The following is a 20,681-nucleotide window of genomic DNA, read 5'->3' as shown; positions in this document are numbered from 1 at the left end:
AATGTAACACACACTTCTCACCCTCTTTTTCCTGTGACGTTATAGCTATTAAGTCTAACAGATGTAATTGTTATTTTGGAGGGGTCGAGGACGCTAATATCTGTCTAGTGATTGGCAGCCATTCAAATTCAGTGCCTAGATTCATTAATTAGTCAGGTATTGCAAAATGCTGATATTTTAACCCTTACATTCCTTTTTGATTTATTAGCTATAATTCTATAAAGAGAAACTTTCATCTGTTATTTGAATAACTTAATGTTTGGTTAAACTGATAATCCATGAGAAAAACCTATAAAGATGTCACCTCACTACTAATATTTCCAAATATCTACCAAATTTATGGTCATTATCGTTGAGAAATGGTAGTTTAAAAAAAATCTACCTATATGTTTATAGATAACAGATATAAATCTCTTTATGTATTTAAAATAGAAGTCATTAAGAATATCAAAAATATGCCAAAGTCCATGAATAATTAGAAATATAAGTTGAATTAAAAAAAATAAAATTCCTAAAGTTCCTTCTGTGGTGCAGTGGGTTAATGACGGGGCTTGTCTCAGGAAATGCTGGTTTGATCCCTAGCCCAGCACTGCTGGTTAAGGATCTGGCATTGCTGCAGCTGAGGTGCAGGTCACAGCTCCAGCTCTGATTTGATCCTTGCCCTGGGAACTTCCATATGCTGTGGGGGGAGGCTGAAAAAGAAAAATAAATATATTAATTAATTAATTAATTTAAAAATTTTAAAGTTTGTACCAGATTTATAAATTTTAAAGTGTATGTGAATTTGCCTAGAATTTCTGACACATTGATCATTTGTTTATTTTTTTGTAATATATTATTTCTATAAAATGTTAATTAAAAGGGAATGCAGTGGTGTCTTTTGAAAGAAGAGGATGTCATTCCCCGTATCAGGGCAATGGAAGGTCGTAGAGGAAGACCACCAAATCCAGATAGACAGCGAGCAAGAGAGGAATCTAGGATGAGACGTCGGAAGGGTCGACCTCCAAATGTTGGCAGTGCTGAGTTTCTAGATAACACAGATGCCAAATTGCTAAGAAAACTTCAAGCTCAAGGTAAGAAACATAATGTACCTTATATTGTAGTACTCATATTAAAAATAAGTATTTCCTGTGTTTTTGACTCATAAATGATTTTCAGTGCTCATAATTTCTCAGAATCAGATACTTGTGTTAGAATAAAAATGAAAACATACGAGTCCTTCTGGTAATTGGAGTTCTTTGGTTAGGTAAGCTTCTTTCAAGAACCATGCTCATAAAAACACAACATATACCCTGTTTGCACTGAAAGGGAATCTACAAACACTTGGCACATATCCTAAGGTTGTGCCAGCCTTCTGGAAATTCTCATTTTAACAGCTCCCAATTTCTTGATGTGGTACAAGGGAATAACTCCAAAACATGTGCATCTGCGGAGTAGATTTTCAGTCCAAGAACTCCAATTACTTGTAAGTAACCCCAGTCTTTGGGTTCTTCTGTAGTCTGGGCATATTATAGATATTTGCAAAATGCCCAAGTAATAGATTTAGTTTTTTATAATTTTTAATTTTTATTTTTTCCATTATAGTTGATTTACAGTGTTCTGTCAATTTCCACTGTATAGCAAAGTGACTCAGTTTTATATATATACACATATACATACACAAACACACAAACATATAAATATATGTGTGCTTTTTTTTTTTTGTCATTTTGCCATTTCTAGGCCCGCTTCTGCAGCATATGGAGGTTCCTAGGCTAGGGGTCTAATCGGAGCTGCAACTGATGGCCTACACCACAGCCACAGCAGCACGGGATCCGAGCCGCGTCTGTAACCTACACCACAGCTCACGGCAACGCCGGATCCTTAACCCACTGAGGAGGGCCAGGGATCGAAACTGCAACCTCATGGTTCCTAGTCAGATTTGTTAACCACTGAGTCATGACGGGAACTCCCTATATGTGCTTTTTCTCACGTTATCCTCCATCATGTTCCGTCACAAATGAGTAGATATAGTTCCCTATACTATACAGGAGGATCTCATTGCTTATCCACTCCAAATGCAATAGTTTGCATCTATTAACCCCACTCCTTCCCCTTCCCCCTTGGCAACCACAGGTCTGTTCTCTAGGTCCATGAGTTTCTTTTCTGTGGAAAGATTCATTTGTGGCTATATATTAGATTCCAGATATAAGTAATATCATATGGCATTTGTCTTTCTCTTTCTGACTTTCTTCACTTAGTAGGAGTCTCTAGTTCCATCCATGTTGCTGCAAATGATATTATTTTGTTCTTTTTTATGGCTGAGTAGTTTTCCATTGTGTATATATACCACATCTTAAATCCATTCATCTGTCAATGGACACTTAGATTGTTTCCATGTCTTGGCTATTGTGAATAGCACTGCATTGAACATAGGGGTGCATGTATCTTTTTCAGTGAAAGTTTTGTATGGATGTATGTCCTGGAGTGGGATTGCTGTGTCATATAGTAGTTCTACATTTAGTTTTCTAATATATTTGTATATATGTAAACATCACTTCTTCTTCATTCATTTGTCAATGGACATTTAGATTATTTCCAGGTCCAAGTAATAGATTTAATTCAAAAATATTTAAGACCACCAGGAAGTATCACTATAGAGCACAAACTGTCATAATAACCTCAAATGACTCAAAATTATACATAAATTATTAACATTAAGTTCTCGTGCTATGTCTGACACACAGGAAGCTGAGCAAAATAAAATAGTTATGCTATGAGTTTAAGCTGCTAGTTATAACTGTGAAGCCCTTTCTTGTGAAGAGTGTCTTTTGAAGGCCATTTGAATACATATATTGGTATATGTGTTGGTGTCATATTTATAGGCATATGTGTATAACATATGTATCAATATAAAATAGGGGTTTAATAATAACTGAGTTAAAAAAACTAAAAGGATTTTACCTTTCATGAGTTTTCTCTGGGGGAAAAGCCTAACATTTCCATTATAACAAACAGCATCATAATACCAATTTCTTTATAACTCCTTTGTTTTTTATTATAAAAGAAATATGTATGACAAGAGCTCATAGGGCCAGATGCTTTCTGTAGAAGATACTCATGAGTGGAATCATTGTTAATAGTTTTTTGTTAGTTTATTTAGAGATGTATCTGTACACTCCTTTACACACTTGCCTTCAAACACACACACACTTACATAGTATGTTGTATTATATATATTTTTTTTTTATTTCTAAGATAAATGACTTAGAGTGTGCATACTATTCAGCTCCTTTCCCCTTTTTAAAACATCTTTCTGTACCATCACTTAAAAGTCAACTCCATGCTTTTAATGGCTGAATAGTAAGTGATACTATGGATACTATGATTCCACCATACTTAACTTAATTAGCTTCATTTTGAAGACTGTTTTAGCTACTTCGTTATCTTTGCTATCACAAACTGTTGAAGTAAATACATATTATACATATCTTCAAATTCTTTATACATATGGCTATCTAGAGTGTGAAATCATAGAAATAGAACTTCTGAATCAAAGAGTATGTGCATTTTCAGTTTTGGTAGATAGCAGGCAAATATTATCTATACGAGTTTGCACCGTTCACACTTCCCCCAGTGGCATTTAAGTTAACTGCCTGGTATGTAACTTAATGCTCTATGTTTTTCTCTGCCTTAGTCTGTTAACTGTTTTTCATGTTACTCAGTTTGATTTCTATTAAGACTTTTATCTTCCCTGAGAAGTTACTAGTGAATGTTTTTAAAAAGTCAGTATATTTAGAAGTTCCCGTCATGGCGCAGTGGTTAATGAATCTGACGAGAAACCATGAGGTTGCAGGTTCCATCCCTGCCCTTGCTCAGTGGGTTAAGGATCTGGCATTGCTGTGAGCTGTGGTGTAGGTTGCAGATGCGGCTTGGATTCCACGTTGCTGTGGCTGTGGTGTAGGCTGGTGGCTGCAGCTCCGATTAGACCCCTAGCCTGGGAACCTCCATATGCCGCAGGAGCGGCCCAAGAAATGGCAAAAAGACAAAATAAATAAATAAATAAATAAATAAATAAATAAATAAATAAATGTCAGTGTATTTACAGATACAGCCAATACATGATGAGTTTTTAAAATCAGTGTTGTCAATAAGCCATTGCCTCTTCTGAATAATGTATAATAGTGGGGAATGTGCAGTGTTTGCATAAAATAAGAAAGCTTAAAATTAACAGATATCCAAAGTGTGGGTTCTTTATTGCATGTTTTGCAAACCTAACACAAATAGCATTAATACTTAGTATCCAAAATGGTAACTTTATGTTTGCAAAATTAACTAAATTTTAACAAAGAGAAGTTAATTATTCAACTTTTATTCAATGGTTTTTCTCCTTCTTGATTTCAAATTGGTTCGTATTCCACCACATGGTTCTCTCTTGTGTTGTGTTGCATTTTGCAAATCATTTTACATTTGATCATATTCTGTACATTTGTTCTTTCTCGACATGTATATAAATGTTAAATATTTAACAGTATTTCAATAATAATTATTAATGTTTACAAGTAAATGTAGTATAATAAGCATGTTTTTTCTTCAGAAGAAAAGAAAATAACAGTGAATCACTTTCATCCCTTTTTTTCCTAAAAGACTTCTACATTAACATTTTGAGAGGGTTATTTGAGAGGATTCTATAAATTTCTGTTATATGTTATTATCATACAAGTACTCAACTAGACTGAAAAACTGTGCTTAATTTGAGGAATGATTCAGAACAGTAAAACAGATGCAAACTTTGAATGTCCATTCAAGCATTGTGAAATGAGACCTCTAATTTCTCAAAGAATAGAAGAAGAATCTGACAGAGTTTGAATATGAAAAAAAAACTTTCAACCTATATAAAGAAACCTGTTTCTTAATTGGTCAATGCTATTCACATCTCAAATTTTAGAGGCTATCTGGTAGCACCTGTGCATTTCATACGTCATGGGATCTGAGATGCTATAGTCTATACGACACACTGTTTAAAAAAGTTTACCACTGAGAAAAGTGCTGTTAATTTTTAGATATGTTATGATTTTATTTTTGGTTTTTTTTGTTTGCATTTTAGGGGCGAACCTGTGGCAATGGAAGTTCCCGGGCTAGAGGTCAAATCGGAGCTACAGCTGCTGGCCTGCACCACAACCACAGCCATGCAGGATCCAAGCCGCGTCTTCGACCTATACCACAGCTCACGGCAATGCTGGATCCTTAACCCACTGAGCAAGGCCAGGGATGGAATCCACGTCCTCATGGATACTAGTCGGGTTCATTAACTGCTGAGCCACAATAGGAACTCCATGTTCTTTTTCTTTTTATATATATATGATTTTTTTAAGACTGAAACTGAATCACTATTTTTAAGTATTAGCAGCTACTTTCCTACTAAGCAAGGATTATAGGAAATGTGAAAAAAAATGTACTTTGATTAGCATCTGTGATGAAGATTAAGAGAAACTTTATTTTTGTTCTGTATATGGGATCATATTTGATGAAAAGTTTGGCAATTTCTAGGGGAAATGAACATGACATTTCTATCACACCATTCTCCTACTTATTATCTAACCTTTGGCATTTTTCTTAAAAATTAGGTCCTTCATGATGATACTGGTTTCACAGTTATCTGTTTTAAGTTAGCAGTTATGTAAAATTGTTAATAACATTCCTTGTAAATTTTGTATTTTTCAGAAATAGCTAGACAAGCAGCACAAATAAAGCTTTTGAGAAAACTGCAAAAGCAGGAACAGGCTCGGGTTGCCAAAGAAGCTAAAAAGCAACAAGGTGGGTGATTTAAATGGCAGCATAAACCTGAAGAGTGATTCATAAGAAGCATCTCTTCCTTTTCTGATAATATCTGTGCTTTGATTTTTCATCATAGCAATAATGGCTGCTGAGGAGAAGCGAAAGCAAAAAGAACAGATAAAGATTATGAAACAACAGGTATGTGTATGCAGTGGAACTGATTTTTAAAACATAGGCATTGTTTAGGGGATCTATTTGTGTATTTCTATGTGTATATTATTTTCATTTTGATTTTTGAAATAACTGAATTTCACATTAATGTTATATATCATTTAAAATGTCATCTTTCATTATTAAAATTCACCTCATTTTAGGAGTTCCCATCGTGGCACAGTAGAAATGGATCCAACTAGGAACCATGAGATTGAGGGGTTTGATCCTTGGCCTCACTCACTGGGTTAAGGATCTGGCATTGCTGTGGCTGTGCTGTAGGCCAGCGGCTGTAGCTCCGATTAGACCCCTAGCCTGGGAACCTCCATGTGCCGCGGGTGCGGCCCTAAAAAGATAAAAAAAGACAAAGAATAAAATAAAATAAAATAAAATTCACCTCATTTTTAAAACTAAGCCTTCTACTTCCAATTTTTTTTCAGAATTGATTTCCAAGCAGTAAAAACTGTATAAGTGCTTTTAATATTCTGATAGACTCTGAATATAAGTTGACATCGTGAACAACTTTCAAACTTAAAAAATTATTATATCAGTAAATGAAGGATATAGCTTAAATATTCATATTTTACTGAGGAAAAACTTGGAGAGGTATCACTGAGGTGCAACAGGATTGGTGGTATCTCTATGGTACCAGGACATAGGTTTGATCCCTGGCCCAACACAGCTGCAGCGTAGGTCACAACTGTAGCTCAGATCTGATCCCTGACCCAGGAAATCCATATGCTGTGGGGCGGCCAAAAAAGGAAGAAAAAAAAAAGCTTGGAGTTCCCTGGTGATTCACTGGGTTAAAGATCAGACCTTGTCACTGCTCTCGTTGCCGCCGTGGCACAGGTTAGATTCTTGGCTCAGGAACTTCTATATGCCATATGCCACGGGCATGGCCAAAAAATCTTTCTTGTTCTAAACATGTAAAATACTTGGAAAAAATTAAATTCAAGTTAAATAAAATAAAGTTTGCCTCCATTGCTTGTATTACTTACAGAGTTACTAAAAAATTACTATAGTTGTCCCTTGGCATCCACAGAGGATCAATCCAGGACCCCTGTGGCTACCAAAATGCAAGCCATGTATGTAAAATGGTGTAGTGTTTGCGTATAACCTATGCACATCCTCCTATATACTTTAAATTATCTCTGTGTTACTTATAATAACATAATACAATATAAAGTCTTTGTAAATAATTGCCAGTACAAGGCAAATTCAAGTTTTGCTTTTTGGAACTTACTGGAAATTTTTTTTTCTCAAACGTTTTTGATCCACGGTTAGTAGAATCCATGGATGCAGAACCTGCAGATATGGAAGGCCAACCATACCTCAAAAAAGGAAAAAAACATTATTTCACCAGCATTCTGTGATATCTACTCTATTCCTCCTGTGTGTAGTTTTCAATATTATATGTAGGTAGATGAATTCAAATTTTTAATTTAAAAATTCTTATAGGTAAAGTATTACGTGACAGCATATTCAACTTTAAGATGGAAATGTGTGAACTGCTCTCACATCTCCATATATTCACTGTAATCAGTAAAGCAGATGGAAGATTCAGATTACTACTATTATTTAAAACATTTTAGGAGTTCCTATTGTGGCTCAGCAGTTAATGAACCCGACTAGTATCCATGAGGACGTGGATTCCATCCCTGGCCTTGCTCAGTGGGTTAAGGATCCAGCATTGCCGTGAGCTGTGGTGTAGATCGCAGACATGGCTTGGATCCCATGTTGCTGTGGCTGTGGTGTAGGCCAGCAGCTGTAGCTCCGATTTGACCTCTAGCCCGGGAACTTCCATATGCCACAGGCATGGCCCTAAAAAGGAAAAATAAAGTAGTCAACTGTAAACTTGAATTCCTTCCTTAGTTTGTTTAATGTCAATGCTAAAAATACCATAAAGTTGACTTTTAAATATGTAGTCTTGGAGTTCCCATCATGGCTCAGTGGTTAATGAATCCAACTAGGAACCATGAGGTTGCAGGTTCGATCCCTGCCCTTGCTCAGTGGGTTAACAATCCGGCATTGCCATGAGCTGTGGTGTAGGTCCCAGACACAGCTCGGATCCCGTGTTGCTGTGGCTCTGGTGTAGGCCGGCGGCTACAGCTCCGATTCGACCCCTAGCCTGGGAACCTCCATATGCCGCGGAAGCGGCCCAAGAAATGGCAAAAAGACAAAAAAAAAAAAAAAAATTAAATATGTAGTCTAATGAATGCCTTTATTAAAATATAAATATTTACTGCATATTATAGATGTGTAAATATAAGTTATATCTCATTTTAAAGTGAAATACTATTGTTTCTATTATGCTCTTTTTTAAGTAGCTTATCCTATTTCCTAATGGCTAGAGACCCATCAAATGTTATCAACACTTTAAATTCAGTTTTGTAATCCTAAAGTCTTGAAGTGGCTACCACCTAAATATACCTGTTTTTGCTGTTCATTAAAAAAACACTGAGGTCCCCATATTACAGCAACATTGTTACAAATGAGCTAATCTTAGATTTTTAATCAAGATATTTATTTGAGACTAGTTCAGAATACCATCTTATTTCTTATTGCCAACAATGTAAATCAAAGTATAGCATAAATCTGCTCACATAGTTACATAATGCCAATTTTTGTATTTTCTTATTATTTTTTTAATTTTTATTTTTGTCTTTTTTTTTTTTTTTTTTTTTGGTCTTTTTGCTATTTCTTGGGCCACTCCCGCGGCATATGGAGGTTCCCAGGCTAAGGGTCTAATGGGAGCTGTAGCCGCCGGCCTACACCAGAGCCACAGCAAAGCAGGATCCGAGCCGCGTCTGCGACCTACACCACAGCTCACGGCAACGCCGGATCGTTAACCCACTGAGCAAGGGCAGGGACCGAACCTGCAACCTCATGCTTTCTAGTGGGATTCGTTAACCACTAAGCCATGACGGGAACTCCAATTTTTATTTTTGTCTTTTTAAGGCCACACCTGTGGCATAAGGAAGTTCCCAGGCTAGGGGTCAGATTGGAGATGCAGCTGCTAGCCTACACCACAGCCGCAGCAACCCTACATCCAAGCCACATTTAGAACCTACACTGTGGTTCATGGCAACACCAGATCCTTAACCCACTGAGCAGGGCCAAGGATCGAACCTGCATTCTCATTGATACTAGTCGGGTTTGTTACCCCTGAGCCACAGTGGGAACTCCCATAGTGCCAATTTTAAGTCCACATTAGATTTAGTATGAAATAGTAGCATGTGCTTCTGATTTATATTTTCCCCCAATATCACCAGATAGAGCTCAAGACAACATTCTGGAAGTTTATAGAAGTATTATTATGAAGCAAAAGGAACAAAGGCATTGGAATATGACCAGGGCTCCATATTTACTATTGATTTAAGGCAAAGTATTTACTAAGAATGTCACTTTTCTCTTAAGTAAAAAGAAGATAATTTCAACTTTTTTATGATTAATAAGATATTTTATGTAAAGTACCCAGTTCGGGAGTTAGTTAAGATAAGAACTTTGGACTGTATTTAAGAGCAATATTCCATACTTATCTCTGTGCATAAAAAAACAGTAAATGACTCCTGCTGACATGAAAACATAACACCTTATAGGACTGACAAAGGCAGAAAAATTAAGAGTATGCTTTATTTAGGGTCTCAAATTCTAATCTAAATAAATACTTCAAATATGGGTCAGGTGCAACCTTCACTAAGACTTGGAAATAAAAAATTCACTTGGGTTTTTATTTTTGGCAAACTGTAATTAATATTCAAAACCAAAATAGGATCACCAATAGCAAAATCATAGAATGTGAACAGTCTTCTAAAATCAGAAGAGTAATTCCAGAAATCTTATTACCCTGCACTAGACCCCTGCGGGGAATCAATAACATCAGTGTGCAAAAAAAAGAAAAGTTTAAAAACATTAAAGTATAGCACCTGGAAACTGGAACAGGCATTGTAATATACAGTAGTACAAAATGTGTTGGCCCTGGAAATCCTAGGACAAATGCAATTTGCAAGCAGAAAAATTTGGGTGCTTTGCTTTTCTGAAAACTGTTATTATCATCAGTGGCAATTTGGGACTTTCAAAGGAGTTTATGAACTTGAAGTTGTTAACATTGTACTTATAGCATAAATAATGTTTTTAAATTAAACTATAGCATTTGGAGTGAATAAGCAATGAGATCCTGCTGTACAGCACTGGGAACTATATCTAGTCACTTATGATGGAGCATGATGGAGCATAATGTGAGAAAAAGAATGTATATATATATATGTGTGACTGGGTCACTACAGTAGAAATTGAGAGAACACTGTAAACCAACTATAATGGAAAAAATAAAAATCATTTTAAAAATAAAGAAAAAAATGTAAAATTTAGATGACCATTAATTTCTAAAACAATAGCTAGTACATTAAATTCAGACAATGCAAACACCAGTTATGTCATGTGACTCATTCTTTAGAATGTTAAATCGTAATTCTTTTTTTTAAAAAGTTACGGATTATTTCTGAATTTGGCTTATTGTAGCACTTAAAAGCAGTATAATATTATCAAGTTATTCACCATGTGAATTAAAGAATTATAGTATGTAAATTGTTAATAATCATCTATTAAAATTGTGTAGCACACCTTTTTTAATTTTAATTTTATTTTAATTTTTCTTAAATTGCTTAATTCCACTTAAATATTTTTCATCTAGATATTTAGCTTATTATCTTAAATTATCATAATTTTTTCTACAGGAAAAAATCAAGCGAATACAACAAATCAGAATGGAAAAAGAACTTCGAGCCCAGCAAATTCTAGAGGTAGAATTTTTAAATGCGATATAATTAAATTCATTATTGTCATGCTTTAAAGTCTGAAAAATAAAAATATTACCTACATGTTCTCTCACTCATACAAATCGATATGTTCATCAGAAATTCTCTTTAAGCCTAATATATGGAGTAATATCTTACATGAATCTTATTTAGCACACTCATCTAAACCCCAGAAATAAGACAAAAAAAGGAAAAAGGGAAAAACCTGAACAGCTGTTATAGCTATCATAAAGTTCATGTGCTAAAACTTGTGTTCTTTAAGAGAAGTCATTAGGACTTATAGTCAGGTACTTACTTTTAATTTAAAAATAAAACATGAAAGTGAATTTTAAATGTAAAAACAGTTTAACCAGCTTGTTTTTCAGGTTTCCAATACACCCTGATTCCCCACAAGCTGATGGACTAAGGCTAGAGCACGTATTTTGAAATCAGTAAAAGTAATAGCTGCAAGATAGCAAGGGAAAATACAGAAAAACTCCAACCAGAATATATAGGAATTCAAAAGCCTAGCAAGCATCTATAATCTTTTAGTTGAATAGCAAGCAATTTTCAATACCTTAATAGTTGAAAGGCATTACTCTATCAAACTGTACAGTATAATAACTGATGTTCAGAATAATTGCCCCAAATCATCAAGAAAAAGCCAAATTATGTTTAGCGTAGTGTGTCTAAGAAGGTATATTTCTCAAAATTATTTCCATCCAAAATAGTGAAAATAAACTTTTGAAGTTTAAAATTATTGTAACCTCACAGCTATTCAGAGAAACTATTGCTATATAGAACAGTTTATTCCCTGAGGGCTTCAAATAGCTGAGATTTTCTGGGTTATGGGATTTTTTTTCTAGAAATATGTACATATTTCCTTACTCATTTGAAATTATTTTTTTAGAAACCTGTATCAAAAATACTCCTATCTTAAATTGACAATAACTGCTAGATAGTTATGAAACTGCTAGACAGTTAATGACTTTAAGATTATGAAGCTCGGGAGTTCCCGTGGTGGCGCAGTGGTTTACGAATCCGACTAGGAACCATGAGGTTGCAGGTTCGATCCCTGGCCTTGCTCAGTGGGTTAAGGATCCGGCATTGCCATGAGCTGTGGTGTAGGTCGCAGACGCGGCTCGGATCCCGCGTTGCTATGGCTCTGGCGTAGGCCGGCAGCTACAGCTCCGATTCAACCCCTAGCCTGGGAACCTCCATATGCCGCAGGAGTGGCCCAAGAAATAGCAAAAAAAAAAAAAAAAAAAAAAAGACAAAGATTATGAAGCTCAAATTTGGTGTCATAATCTTAATATTCAAAATGTACTTCATGAGATTATAAGATTCCATTCTAGGAGTTCCCATTGTGGCTCAAAGGAAATGAATCCGACTCGTATCCATGAGGATGTGGGTTTGATCCCTGGCCTCGCTCAGTGGGTTTGGGGATTCAGAGTTGCGGTGAGCTGTCGTGTAGGTTGCAGATGTGGCTCAGATCCTGCATTGCTATGGCTGTGGTGTAGGCCAGCAGCTATAGCTCCAATTCAACCCCTAGCCTAGGAATTTCCATATGCCATGGGTATGGTGCTAAAAAGTTAAAAAAAAAAAAAAATCCATTCTTTTTTTTTTTTAACCTTGAATTAAACCACAATACTATCTTGGGAAAATCATATTTAATGTGTTTTATTCATATCAGCTAAGTAGTGAATTTCTTTATCTTAAATTTCAAGTATTAAAAAAACTCAAAGTAGGATTTCCTGTTTTGGCATTGTCTGTTCAATCCCTGGCCTGGAGCAGTGCTTTATGTATCCAGCTTTGCTGCAGCTATGGCATAGGTTGCAGTTGCAGCTCAGATTTGGTTCCTGCCCTAGAAACTTCCATATGCTGCGGAGACGGTTGAAAAAAAAAAAAAACCTCCAAGTAGACATGTGCATTTGTAAATGTGTTATGATTTTGTCTGTAAGTAACTTTTATTTACCAGTTAAAATGTCCGTCTTCTACACTTGTACAGTAATCGTGTTTTACTTTTAAAAATCAGAAATAAAGTGAAAATTACATAATTTTTTCTGTGATTAAGTTTCAATGTAATATAATATCAACACGGTTTAGATTTTTAATACAATTTGAAAATAAAAGCTGACATACTTTTGTGAATTTAAGCATTTTTTTATATCAGTGCTAATCTATACATGAGAAATAAAATTAATATATTAAATATAATGTTAACTATGGAAAAATCTATAATTGTCTACATATATGTTACATGTTGTTTTGTACTTGTGAAGCATGTAGCTCCGTTTTCAAGTCACAGATTGTTTTCAAGTTGTAGTGAGCCGTTGCATGACTTTGAGACCTGTTTTGCATGCACAGGCAAAAAAGAAAAAGAAGGAAGAAGCAGCAAATGCCAAATTATTGGAAGCTGAGAAACGAATAAAGGTTAGTCTAGATGAAAATCAGTTTTCGTTTTTCAAAAATAAAAACTATATGATGTTATAGCAGTATCAATTTTATTTAAAAATAGCCCTCCTTAAAATGACTATCTAAAAAAATATTTAGCACAGATATGACATGTATGTAATGTGTGCTTTTATTTTCTATATATTGTATATTTTTTTAGATTTCATTATATAGGTTATACGTAATACTTTGAGCTCTTTAAATAGCAGACACCGAATCAGAAATGCAAACTATTGTGTAATACCTATATATAGTTTTGATGGTTAAGTAAGATCTCTTCAAAGCTATTTCGTATCATTTATGTTTGTTTCAAATCATGTCCCAAATCCAATTCTCTCCTTAGATTATAACTTTTTCTTTGTTTAAGTCCAGCAACTATTTTTACCCTTAAAAAGTGAAAAGCCTTCAGAAACAGAATCTCAACTTTATCAGCTCTTATTTACCAGTAATAAAACTAGCCATTGTTGATTATTATAACTTAAAGTGTTCTTTAGGGATGTTTTGAGTTTGATTTTCTTACATGAAACACAAGAGAGTTGGATCCTCCTTCCCTCTCCAGTCCCCCCCTCCCCACCCCGTGCCCACATTCCACCCCTTACTTTCCACTTTTTCTGATAATTGTTTACTGAAATTGAGTAATTAAGTGGTCCTTGGCAACAGCAACAGCCACTACAACTGTATCTTATAAAGCAAGGGAGCTATTTGTTACCTTTTCCACATAGACTGTCATAGTTAATTCTTTAGATTTCTATTCCTTTTCATGGTTCCCCTTATATTAATTTCATTCATATTTTACCTTTATAAAAATATTCAAATTGGTGACATTCACAGAATTGTTTCCATTAAGCCTTACCATTTTGGGATGGTGCCCTGAGTTACAGTTGGGCATAAAAATCTCAAGCTTATTGCTTTGTCTCTTGTCACTCTCATTCATATACATATCTAGAAATTATAAGGATGCTGTTAATCATAGAGTATATCCAGGGATTTATATTCAGGGTGGAGAGAGTTTTAATTGAGGGTTTCACTACTATGTATTTTTTTTTAAGTACCAACTGTATCTGCTATGTTCTGACTAGCTCTGCCATTGACATATCCCATTAGGTTATTGAATTTTAACTTTAAATGGCTACTGAATACAGATCCTTGCTCCTATCATACAATTTTTATCTGTTAGGTAGAACCATTTGAAGTTGCCACTTTTTATAAGTAAAAAAATGGTTGGATATTTGCAATTTCATGTGATTCAACCTAATGGACAACTATAGGATCTCAGAAAAGGAACTGTTAATACTTGTAGTATGTTCTAAACGTTCCTTAAATATCATGTATTAAATGTTTCTTTTTTTTAAGGAAAAAGAAATGAGAAGACAACAAGCTGTTCTTCTAAAGCATCAGGTCTGTATACATATAGTTATACAATTATTGAAATGTACATTTTAGAATTTCTCTTAAATCTATTTTTGGAAAAATCTTCAAAATATTTTCTTAAAAATTTCCAGTATAATTCCTGCTTAAATTCCTTGCTTTGGTATTGGTATCTTTTGGGGGGTTAAAAATTGGTTTCATGACTCTGTGATTTCTGTTTCATAATGTTGTGCCAACTCTTTCTACCAGGAGTTGGAGAGGCATAGACTAGATATGGTATGGGTATGTTTATTTTTGTACATCTAACACCGCATTGTGATTTGGTTGTGATATGGTTGTCATAGCAATGCATAAAGTGTAGCACTGGCTGCTGTCATATTACATACTGCTGCATGGCTTTACAGCACAGTGCATTGCATACATCTGCTTGACTGTCTATAAAGAAGTATAGTACATCCCAAGATTTTTAATTGGATTGGGCAAGCCTTATGTAAGGCTGCTGTCTAAAAATTTACATTACTGATGTCACAATGAAAGTTGGATCACTATACAATTAGATACAGTTATGACCCATATTCTCCCATCATTCTAGATGCAAAACTGCCATTGAATACAATGGGAATTTTGAGTTAGGTTGATGAGAGAATATGAAATATATTTTGTTTTATGGACAAATTTTAGAAATATCCCTTTGGGGGGACTACATATATTTAAACAAAAAGAATTGATTAATTATTATAATTATGTGATTTTTTTATTTTAAAATGAAATGAGACTATCAAAGTAAGCTAGTGCTTACCTTATCTTCATACTGTGCCTTTTAGATTCCACTTATTAGCCCACAGTGCAGCTTCTGTGGCTTTAAATAGCCCACCAAGTGGCAGACATCAGTAAACAGGAATATCTCATTTCATTGATGTTGGTATATGAATCATGACTTGTTTAAATTGGTATAAAAGCTTTAAAAGGAAATACTAATTTGTTGGTGGCTTATTGGATTTACAAAATGATAATGTACTTGAAATAAAAACAACTAATTCTAAAACCATGAAGTGAAAGTGATTATAAATCAATTTCTGCCTGATCTAAAAATTTAAGAACAAAGCAACCTTTAGTTTAATTGGCTATAGTACATATTTGTGGTTTTTTAACAGCAGATGTAAGGTAACTGACCTGTTCCAGCCAACCATTATGCTTTTTGTTCTGCCAGCTTTTGAAGGAGCATCACAACTGACCATGAGTAAATCTGTATGCTTCTGTTTACACTGTCTCCATGTTCATTGCTTTATCTTTTTGCTTTTGATTGTTCTTGTATTTGCTTTCTAAACCTGAACTAAAACATGCACAGACTGGCCATTCTTGTCTTATATTTAGTATTTACTGTGACTTGTCTATAAATGCTAAACATGCTATACTGAGTTTTTTTTGTTTTGTTTTGTTTTGTTTTTTCATTTGAAAATCAAATGGTTAACTACAGTTGAGTTATATTCCTAATTTTATCTGGCCTAATAGGAGCGAGAGAGAAGGCGACAACATATGATGCTTATGAAAGCTATGGAAGCTCGTAAAAAAGCAGAAGTAAGTGTATGTTTCAAAAAATATTACCTAGACATAAATTAGCATTTTTTCTTAAAGCACTTGTTCTTCTAAATCTAAACTTTTTGGAGTATGGGTTTGTCATGATTTACTGGCTTTCATAAGGAAACTAAAGGTAGAGATAGTAACTGAATCTTAGAACATAAAAGAATGTAGGAAGGATTCCAATGTATGTATTAATTTTCTTGGCTGAGATTTTAATGATCTTTTTTTTTTTAATGTAGTGAATGGCATTTGTTTGGATAAAAGTAGCTATTTCTTACTGTAACAAGAGTTTTATAAAATTTATGTTAAAGCATGCCTAGACAATCCTATATGTCCTAATTCAAACATTAGTCAGTTCAACTAAATTATTCTTTAGCATTCCATGTGTAAATTAAGTCTTGAAACAGACTTTTACCATATAATTCAGAATAAGAAAATTATTGAAATAAGTCACAATGAGCTTACATAGATTTTAATAGAAATCATTCAAAGGTTAAAAAATATATTACAAAGGAATGCACTCTGCATTAAAACAGTGGAAAAGAACTATGGCCATTATAATCAGGGCTTTGCAGTTCTCAGATACCCATGCTGGCTCTAAACCAACTTGCTTTACCTCTTCAGGCTATTTCTTCTTTAAAATTGAGATAATAATTCTTACCTCGTAAGATTATAAGATTATCAAGTGAGATAAGCATTTAATAAATGATAACTAATAAAAATGAGTCTGGTCTAGAAGTTGAGAGCCCTATATTTCACTTTTGAGGCCTCAGCTTTGGCTTAAACTGTCGTTATAGATTTCTGGTATGAAGGCACAGTGTGTGTATTGTTTAGGAACCTGGACCTTGTAACCAAGTTATCAGGATTTGAATTCTGATTTCAGTACATTCCATCTCTATGACCTAGGGCAAGTTATTTAACCTCTGTCATTCAATTTTTTTCATCTATGAAATGGAGTGATAACTAAATTCCTACTTCGTAGGGTTTGTAGTGATGATTAAGCGGGTCTGTATCTTTATGAGTGTATGTGTAAAGTTCTTGGAACAGTGCCTGGCACCACATCGTGCTTACAGTTACTTATTACTACATAAATGTTTGCTATGTGGAGTGGGCCTAGCAAGATGCATAGCCAGTGTCGGGAACTACTAACATAAATTACTTCTAAAGTCTCTTCCAGCAATTACTTTCTGTGACTCTCCTCAACTTTATGGAGGTTTTGACCTAACATTTTTTTTTCTACTGTCTTTTTTTACTTACCTGTTAATTATCCAGGATCACTGACACCCTCTACATCTAACATAATAAGGGAATCTCTCCATGAATTTATAACCATAATCTCTGAAAAATGACAGGCAGGGAAAGAGAGGGGTAACAGATGACAGGAATGGGCATGGCTGCTAACTCTCTTTCCTTCTGAAAGCAGTGGTGGGAGAGTAGGGAAGGGGATTAATTAAAATTCTAAAAGCCTAACCTTATTTTCTCCTTTCTGGAGAGTTGGGAACTGAGGGAGTAACTCAGGAAAAAGACCTAGAAAGTCCCTCAAGAGACAAGTTCTTCTCTGCCAATTATGTTTTGTAATCTTATCAGAAGGACTAAGAAGAACTAGAACTTGTGAGTTTGATTTTTCCTGTTGGAGACAAAAGCTAAAGAAAGACAGAATGATGAAAATAACCAAGAGCATTCTCTCCAGGTATACTAGGATTTCGTAGGAGGGAACACCTAAGAGAATGGTAAGGATAAGATCATCTGAGGGGACAAATGTCCCAAAAGGCTCAAGAATCATGACCTCTTCCATTGCGTTTTTCTCTTTTCTTTTTTTTTTAAGTAATGAACAATTATATTTTATTTTTTATAATGATTTTTATTTTTTCCATCATACTTGATTTACAGTGTCTGTCAATTTCCTACTGCACAGTGAGATGACCCAGTCATACATACATGTATAGATTCTTTTTTCTCACATTATCATATACCATCACAAGACCAGACATAGTATCCAGTGCTATACAGCAGGATCCTTTGCTTATCCATTCCCAAGTCAATAGTTTGCATCTATTAACACCAAATTCCCAGTCCCTCCCCCTCCCTCTTGGCAACCCACAAATCTATTCTCCATGTCTGTGATTTTCTTTTCTGTGAAAAGGTTCATTTATGCCATATATTAGAGTCCAGATATAAGTGAAATCATATGGTATTTGTCTTTCCCTTTCTGACTTACTTTACTTAGTATGAGAGTCTCTAGTTCCATCCTTGTTGCTGCAAATGACATTGTTTTGTTCTTTTTTGTGGCTGAATAATATTCCATTGTGTATATATACCACATCTTCTTAATCCAACCCTCTATCAGTGGACATTTAGGTTGTTTCCATGTCTTGGCTATTGTGGATAGTGCTGTAATGAACATGCAGGTGCATGTGCTTTTTCAAGGAAAGTTTTGTCCAGATATATGACCAAGAGTGGGATTGCTGGGTCATATGGTAGTTTTATGTATAGTTTTCTAAGGTACCTCCATACTGTTCTCCATAGTGGTTTTACCAATTTACATTCCTGCCAACAGTGCAGGAGGGTTCCCTTTTCTCCACATTCTGTCTAGCATTTGTTATTTGTGGACTTCTTATTGATTGCCATTCTGACTGGTGTGAGGTGGTACCTCATAGTAGTTTTCATGTGCATTTCTCTAATTATCAGTGATGTGCTTGTTGGCCATGTGTATATCTTCTTTGGAGAAGTGTCTAGTCGGGTCTTTTGCCCATTTTCCCTTAGGTTGTTGTTTTTTTTGCTGTTGAGTTGTATAAGTTGTTTGTATATTTTAGAGATTAAGCCCTTGTCAGTTGCATTGTTTGAAACTGTTTTCTCCCATTCTGTAAGTTGTCTTTTTTTTTTTTTTAATGGTTCCCTTTGTTGTGCAAAAGCTTGTCAGTTTGATTAGGTCCCACTGGTTTATTTTTGCTTTTATTTCTGTTGCTTTGGGAGACTGACCTGAGAAAACCTTTGGAAGGTTGATATCAGAGAATGTTTTACCTATGTTCTCTTCCAGGAGTTTGATGGTGTCTTGTCTTATATTTAAGTCTTTTAGCCATTTTGAGTTTATTTTCATGCATGGTGTGAGGGTGTGTTCTAGTTTCATTGATGTACATGCAGCTGTCCAGGTTTCCCAGCAATGCTTGCTGAAAAGACTGTCTTTTTCCCATTTTATGTTCTTGCCTCCTTTGTCGAAGATTAACTGACCATAGGTTTCTGGGATTATTTCTGGGTTCTCTATTCTGTTCCATTGGTGTGTATGTCTGTTTTGGTACCAGTACCATACCGTCTGTGGCTTTGTAATAGTGCCTGAAGTCTGGGAGAATTATGCCTCCTGCTTGGTTTTTATTCCTCAGGATTGCTTTGGCAATTCTGGGTCTTTTGTGGTTCCATATAAATGTTTGGATTGTTTGTTCTAGTTCTGTGAAAAATGTTGTGGGTAATTTGATAGGGATTGCATTGACTCTGTAGATTGCTTTGGGCAGATGGCCTTTTGTACAATATTAATTTTTCCAACCCAAGAGCATGAAATAGCTTTCCGTTTCTTTACATCTTCTTTAATTTCCTTGATTAATGTTTTATAGTTCTCAGCATGTAAGTCTTTTGACTCCTTGGTCAGGTTTATTCCCAGGTATTTGATTTTTGGGGGGTGCAATTTTAAAAGGTATTGTATTTTTGTATTCTTTTTCTAATATTTCATTGTTAGTATACAGAAATGAGACTGATTTCTGAATGTTAATCTCTTATCCTGCTACTTTGCTAAATTTGTTGATCAGTTTATATAGTTTTTTGGTTTAGTCCTTAGGATTTTCTATATATGTAGCATCATGTCATCTGCATACAGTGACAGTTTTACCTCTTCTCTTCCTATTTGGATGCCTTTTATTTCTTTCGTTTGTCTGATTACTATGGCTAGAACTTCCAATACTCTGTTGAATAACAGTGGTGAGAGTGGGCATCCTTGTTTTTTTCCAGATTTTAGTGGGAAGACTTTCACCTTTTGTCCATTGAGTATTATATTTGCTCTGGGTTTGTCATAAATGGCTTTAATTATGTTAAGGTATGTTCCCTTTATACCCACTTTGGTAAGAGTTTTTATCATGAATGGATGTTGGACATTGTCAAATGCTTTTTCTGCATCTATTGAGATGATCATGTGGTTTTTGACTCTTCTTTTGTTAATGTGGTCTTTGATGTTGATTGATTTGCACATGTAGAACCGTCCATGTGCACCTGGGATGAATCCCATTTGGTTGTGGTGTATCATCTTTTTTATATGTTGTTAGACTCAGTTGGCTAAAATTTTGTTGAGAATTTTTGTGACTATATTCATCAAATATATTGGCGTAGAGTTTTCTTTTTTGGAGGTATCTTTGTCTGGTTTTGATATTAGGGTGATGGTAACGTCATAGAATGTCTTTGGGAACGTTTCTTCTTCAACCTTTTGAGAAGGCTTAAGGAGGACGGGTATAAATTCCTCTTTGTATGTTTGGT

The 20,681-nt window shown here is 34.8% G+C and overlaps 2 protein-coding genes and 1 long non-coding RNA gene across 3 annotated transcripts in view; 1 reads left to right on the top strand and 2 right to left on the bottom strand.

The window, feature by feature from the left end:
• LOC146395936 (uncharacterized) overlaps positions 1-20,681 on the bottom strand; it is a 1,175,949-nt gene that overhangs the window by 213,551 nt on the left and 941,717 nt on the right. The window lies entirely within an intron of this gene.
• Positions 1-20,681, bottom strand: part of DAPL1 (death associated protein like 1) — a 933,549-nt gene that overhangs the window by 387,227 nt on the left and 525,641 nt on the right. The gene's annotated exons all lie outside the window — the stretch shown is intronic.
• BAZ2B (bromodomain adjacent to zinc finger domain 2B) overlaps positions 1-20,681 on the top strand; it is a 394,559-nt gene that overhangs the window by 307,436 nt on the left and 66,442 nt on the right. Inside the window, 8 exon segments of the mRNA NM_001445102.1 lie at positions 863-1,073; positions 5,704-5,796; positions 5,894-5,955; positions 10,704-10,769; positions 13,131-13,196; positions 14,571-14,615; positions 14,835-14,861; positions 16,098-16,163. Coding sequence (NP_001432031.1) covers positions 863-1,073; positions 5,704-5,796; positions 5,894-5,955; positions 10,704-10,769; positions 13,131-13,196; positions 14,571-14,615; positions 14,835-14,861; positions 16,098-16,163 — 636 coding nt within the window.

Source organism: Sus scrofa, chromosome 15, assembly GCF_054392235.1.
Source record: "Sus scrofa isolate SSC_HxYL_T2T_F1_AM1 chromosome 15, Sscrofa_HxYL_maternal_Yorkshire_Landrace_v2.0, whole genome shotgun sequence".
NCBI classification, from domain to species: domain Eukaryota; kingdom Metazoa; phylum Chordata; class Mammalia; order Artiodactyla; family Suidae; genus Sus; species Sus scrofa.
This window is presented reverse-complemented; position numbering and strand designations above follow the sequence as displayed.